The sequence below is a fragment of the Abramis brama genome, assembly GCF_963993115.1.
Source record: "Abramis brama genome assembly, chromosome: 7".
Lineage (NCBI taxonomy): Eukaryota > Metazoa > Chordata > Actinopteri > Cypriniformes > Leuciscidae > Abramis > Abramis brama.
The window spans coordinates 2,074,601-2,081,395 of NC_139969.1; the positions used below are offsets into that span (position 1 = coordinate 2,074,601).

The 6,795-nt window shown below is 39.2% G+C and overlaps 1 protein-coding gene across 1 annotated transcript in view; it reads right to left on the reverse strand.

The window, feature by feature from the left end:
• Nucleotides 1-6,402, reverse strand: part of LOC311086585 (protein unc-13 homolog A) — a 68,964-nt gene extending 62,562 nt beyond the window's left edge. The window contains exon 1 of the mRNA XM_084119534.1: nucleotides 6,096-6,402. Coding sequence (XP_083975660.1) covers nucleotides 6,096-6,117 — 22 coding nt within the window. The 5' untranslated portion in view covers nucleotides 6,118-6,402. The remainder of the gene's footprint in view (nucleotides 1-6,095) is intronic.
• Between the last annotated feature and the right edge of the window lie 393 nt (nucleotides 6,403-6,795).

Below are 6,795 nucleotides of genomic sequence, written 5' to 3' on the forward strand. Positions count from 1 at the left end.
GTGCTCTAAGCGATGTCACGCGTTTTTAGGCCAAAACATTTTTTGTCACATACAGCACATCTCTTCACTACCCGCTAGATACCTGTCCCCTGAACACATTGTAAAAAAACGCGGTCTCTGTAGACAGCCCAGGCTCCACAAACGGCAACAAAAACAAACTGTCCCAGCCTGGACCACGAAACGTGGGGGGGGGGGGGGGGGATGGGGGGAGTGGAGGAGAGAGAAGCATGAAGGAGAGAGAAGCATGAAGAGGGAAGTTAGCTAGAGGAGAGATGTCCTAGACAACGACTAACGTTAAAATTGTATATTCTTGAGAATAGAATTGTATATTCTTATTTTTTATATGGCCGACACACGACCAAAGAGACGACGTTCCGATGAACAAATAACAAAGAATAGGGAAAAGGAGAAGGAACGCGAAGTCCCGAATTTACATCGGCAGAAGGGCTTCCAATCCATCATTCAGGTGTCTCTGTTTTTGCTGGACAGGCGGGTAGGTCCAGTTTGTTTTTTCTAAATGGTTCATGACTGTTTCAGGAAGCACGGAAGGGAGGGGGAGGGGACGGGATGAGGAGGAGGGAGGGTCGAGCAAGCCTCCGTTTTGTTTGACAATACTTCGAACGTCAACAAGAAGTGACGTCACCCAACATCGCTTAGAGCACCTTTAACGTAATGCAAGAGTTAGGAGACTATTCAATTAGTTCAACACTCAATGGAAGGAAAACACAGACAACGAAACTTCAGAGCATGAGGAGAAAAGAAAGAAAGTCAACAGGGAATAGTTGGAATATTCCAAGCCTGTGTGACTTCCTTTCTTCTGAAAAACACAAAAGGAGATTTTTCAAACAATAAAAGCATTCAGTGACCAGAGGCTGTCAAGAACAAAATAGACAAGAACTAAAAGTCCATAAGACTGATATATACTGTATATAAATATATATAAAGCCATTCAATAGCAAGGAGTAAGGATTGGACCAACATTTAAGCCTTGGGACACAAGAATCATCATCCAAACACAATAAATGCTGGTCTTTCCAGCAGGAAAAGAAAAGAGACTTCAATTCAACTTCAACCATCAGCAAATTCCTCAGTGTAAAACACTGAATGCTTTTATCAGACTCGTTTGATGTTTGTTTCTTGGGTTCTGAGTCATCGTGTCTCTTTTCAGGGTTTTCCTCCGCAGGGCTTCCAGTGTCTCTGATGAATCCGGATGCGTCTATCTGTCCTATTAGATCATCAGCAGATAATGTCATTTATCAGACTCTCTTCTCCACATTTCCTTTCATTTTATCCCTCAGAAACAAACAAGAGTTTTCACAGTTAAAAAATACACACATTCATTCATATACTCTAAGAAAGAGTGCTAGATAGATAGATAGATAGATAGATAGATAGATAGATAGATAGATAGATAGATAGATAGATAGATAGATAGATAGATAGATAGATAGAGGGATTGATGGATGAACGGATGGATGAACGGATGGATGGATAAATGGATGCACAGGTAGACAGACTGATGGATGGATAGACACAGACCGACAGATAGATAGATAGATAGATAGATAGATAGATAGATAGATAGATAGATAGATAGATAGATATCCCCAGATGAATATAAAAATAGATCCTCTAGTCTGATTCAGCTTCTTTATATCTGCACAGTCGACAGAAATATGATCTGCCCATTTAGGCAGAGCAGCATATGAGCAAAGACTGAAGAACTGATGAAGAACTGATGAAGAACTGATGAAGAACTGATGAAGAACTGATGAAGAATTGCTGAAGAACTGATGAAGAATTGCTGAAGAAATGATGAAGAACTGATGAAGAACTGATGAAGAACTGCTGAAGAACTGCTGAAGATCTGATGAAGAACTGATGAAGAACTGGGACAAACTGAAAGAAATCTTTGCCATGCAGCTCCACCTCAGACTGAATTAAAGAGAGGTGTGCAGATCCATCATATGGTGTTTCAGTGAGTGCAGTTAAAACAGACCAGTGTAATATATCAGTGCAGAGGCCAGATCAATGAAGAGGACGCTGGATCCCAGAACCCCGGAAACTAGTGCTTAATAATAGCTCAAAATCATAAATCACTGCCAATATAAATAATTCAGAGTTGGATCTGTTGCCCACAAACAACACATCGTAATCAATGACTCCCAGGCCCCATTTATTCGCCAGTCGAGAGGAAAACAACCAGCTGACTGTGAGAAAGAAAATGAAGCAAAGAAGTTAAAAACAATTCACAGATGCAGCGCTGCTGTTTGATGAACACATCTAGTGTATAAGTGTGTGTGTGTGTGTGTGTGTGTGTGTGTGTGTGAGTGCATTTTAAACACAAGAACACTTGAAAATGTTCTCATTTAATGAGGTTCGGCTGAACACATTGAGAAATAATGTGTGTGAAATCAAAACACTCACTCTAAAATCTAATGGGCCTCTTGAATGGGTTTTACACACAAGGTTATTGTTTCTCCTTTATAACTGAGTCTGAGAACTCCATTATGTCTCCAGTGTTGCTTCCTTTAAATCAACATTGATTCAGAAGCTTCTCCTAAAACACAAACGAGTCACAAATGTCATAAAGTAAGAGTATAGAGCCGTAGAATCAATATGGACAGCAGCGCAAATAATGAAGAATTTGATGAGAAACGTTTGAGTTCATATTGAGATTTCTGACTTTCTCATTATTGTAAGATTATTCCGCTCTGGAAGTCTATGGGAGCCCATAGAACCACTTGTGGGAAAGTTGTGAAATTTGGCACACTGATAGAGGATAGTCTGAATTGTCACCATAGCAAATTTGGAGTCTCTATCTCAATCGCTCTAGCGCCACCAACTGTCCAAAGTTGAACCGTAAGGGCTAGAAACAAAAAAGAATCTCAAGACGAATTTTTCCATTTTTAATTTTCCAAAAAAATATTATCTTTTTAAACTGCTCCGAGAATTTTCACAAAAATGTTACCAGATCATCTTCAGATCATGCCGACAAAAAGATAAAGAATTCATGTGGATTCATCGAACGGGTCGCGAATAATGCGTGAACGAATTTGACGAAGAGCACGCCAATAGAACGTGAGGCATTATCTCTGCATCGCTTTAGTGTATTCTGACCAAACTTGGTGCATGCTACGACAACGATGACCTGAGGTTACCTGTACAGTTTCGGCACAGTGACACCTAGTGGTCAGGAGATATGAAAAATGGCTCTTTTTGCATCTACCCTCTGAACGGTTTTCCCATATCGGCCATCATGGGTGTCGGCCAATTCGAATTTTGGCATAAAATGCCATAGTTGGTCAAATTTCCTGTCAGACAATGCCGGGAAAGAAGTATGTATTTCATGTCGATAAACAAAACAGTTTTCGTATACCGCATAAACAAATTTGATGGCATGATGCCAAAATGACTCTTGGCATATTGACACCAAACCTTGCATTGTCAACTTACTCTGACCACATCACATCAGTTTGGTCAAAGCGCCACCTATTGGTTGAAAGTGATAAACCCTTAAATCAATTTACTAGTGATTGTATTCATTGCATTTAGCCTGAAATCATCTTAATTTTTCTTTGCTACAGTCGCTCTGATGCTTCCAACCGTGATTTATCATGCCTTCTTTGTGTTTGACCCCTTAATTCCTGCTTGAGGATATATTTTGTGTCTGTTTTAATCATAATGGCCAAGTATTTTAAAATGCATTTGGACATCTCATAAAACTCCTCATAAACATCAAAATACATTACTAACTGAGAAGACTTTTTTTTTCATACAATAAGAGGATAGAGCTTTAAAATTAATATGGACTGCCACACAAAATAATTTGAGAATATGATGAGAAATGTTTGAGTTCATATTGAGATTTCCGACTTTTGAATGCCGATGTTGGCTAATCTGAACACAGTTTGAGATATTATTGAGTCTTCTGAAACAAATGTGAGATTACAGGGTCGAACATTTTTCAGGAAAAAAAAGTCTCCATTTGCTCTCCGTCTCATTGCAATCTAGTAGAAACAACTGAGAAAATAGAGGTTTTTCTTTCATTATGGCCAAGTATCTTAAAAAAAAAAGCATTTGGACATTATTTGTGAGAAATAAAACTCCTGATAAATATGGAAACACATTACTAACTGTGAAGACTTTGCTTTTTCCTGAGATGTTTGACTGAAAACCGGAGGTGGGATGTTATCCGCCCATGCCGACTGCTAAAGCGTTTTCAATATTACATAAGTGTGAAACACTCCTACATTCAGCATCCGTAGAGGGATGACAACACCACCCAACATCATACGAGTTATATCACACAACAGCAGAAAAAGTTGAGGCATTATGTAATGCATTAATTTAAGACGTGTTCAGAATTCATAACACAAACTGTTAAAGGTTATGAGCCCCAACACATGTCTTTCTGCTATCTTAAGTAAAGAGCTCGATTCAGTCATGCTCCACACTCTCTCCTGTAATGAACATTGATCCAACACCTCTGTCATGACGAACAGCACATCAAGAATAAGAGTTTCATTTGTCTCTCAGAGCAATAAACCCATGACCCTTTTCCCAAGCCGTCGCTGTGCCTTTACTCAGGGAATACCTCTAAATCAAAGCTCCTGATTTACTGCAGGGAACGAGAGAGTGGATCGAGACAGAATTCCCAGACGAGGGAATATATATATTCCCATTAGTGTAATGCAAAACATCGCATCTCAATATTCCAATGCAAAAAGAATACTGATGTATAATATATATTAAATATATATTAAGTTTATTTGATTTTTAGGATGAAATATGATCCAGGCATGATCTTGGCAGATGCTCACAATGATGACCAGCACTACTGGTGAGAGAGCAGCTATAGTGTGTGTTATTATATATATATATATATACTGGTGCGGCACAGAATGAGAACGAGCCGTCCACACGTGTCATTGCATCGGAGCTAAATCAGCCTTGCTGAATTACAATTTTTTGTTTTTTAAAGTGCATTTGATGCATAACAGTCTCTATGACTAATATGCAGTACAGAACACATATTGCTTTCAGAGCATGTACACACAACGATGTCTCTGATTGTTGTTTTGATCAAACCTGCACTGTTCCGATCATAACTGACCTGTCAATCAATCTGCATTTATTATCTACATGGCTAATGTGGGCGAAGCTGAAGAAACGTGACGCCCTGAAAGATTCCACCGGTTAGAGCGTGACCAGAATGATCTTCACCAGAAATGTCATTTCATCAAGCTCACACACCCACCCACACACACGCACAGGATTCCCTCACGAGCTCATTTCACACGCCGCTCTAGAGATTTCCCACAGTGCACTGAGCAATATGAGCAAACTAACACATTTCAACATATCATATCCTTAACATACTGCCACGTTTTAACAGAGTCTACATTCAATTCTAATATTCACTGGTTGATTAACAGGCGAATGAATCTTAAAAGGGGAAAAACTATAAACACTAAAAAGAAGCCAAACACAAATGAAAAACTGCATGGCAAACATTAGTAAGCTTTTTTTATGTGTACCATGGTAAAAATCCCTTATAAAACAGTCCATTTTTTGGACATTCATGATATTTAAAGATATGGTGCATGTCCAAAAAATGTGGTACAAAACACAGTGACGGCATACCACATTTTTTGGACATGCACCATATCTTTACATGGTTATTCAAGGGATTAATACCATTGTACTATTATGGTGCATGTCCAAAAAAGGTGGTATGCCATCACTATGCTTTACTGTACCACATTTGGACATGCACCATAGTAGTACCATGGTATTCATGAACTATCCTTTGAATTAAATACCCTGATATTGTCCAATGGTACTACAACAGTACTTTTTCATGAAGGATACCATGTATTTACATGTACTAAGCAATCAAAATGCCATGGTACTTATTTATGTAAAGCAAAAAGTACTATGCAAATACCATGCCATCCTGTGAAGAAGTACCATGAATATGATGATGATTCAATCTATATGGTACTTTTTGTAAGACACTCATTATGATGATATGAATAATTTGGCAGAGAACATTCTGTCCCAACAAAGGGCAAATATAAGCCTCCACTCACCCCCGACGCACAGCAGAGACATCGCGCCGCGTCGCGTCGACCTCCGCCGGAACGGGACAGTCCGTTTACGTGCTGTGATTTGATTCAGCCGGTTTCCCTCAACACACAGCCATGACTACAGCTTTTTCTAAAACAATCGTATAAATAAACAGACTAACTAACAGAAAATGTTGATGTGAAGCACTTTTCCTCTCAGTTTATCGGGCGTTTAGCGCACTGCCATCTTGCTTCAGCACCAGCGCCGCGCGGACAGCTCGCGCGCACCAGCGTGACGTCACGCTGATGAGAAGCAGACCGAGCATCATCATCACGGCACAATATAAAAAAAAAAAATTAAATAAAAAATACGCGGGACTCCCACACAATCCGCATGCGGAGCTGCGCCTACGTGCTGAGATTACATAACAGAAATCGCAGAACAGAGGCATTCAAGTTTTTATCATGCAATAAATATCATGATGGAATCCGGCTGAATATGTCAGATATGGAAGGCGTCTACATTATTTAAAAGGATAATTTACAAAAAAAAAAAAAAAAAAAATCGTTTTGGATAAAAGCATCTGCTAAATGGATAAATGTAAAATGCTGGATATGTTTATTCATGTTCTGACTACATGCATTCCCAATGTCTCACAGACCAGAGGTTTATTTTACGCAGATAACTATGGCAAGCCGTTTTGGCATATAAAATTACGTTTTG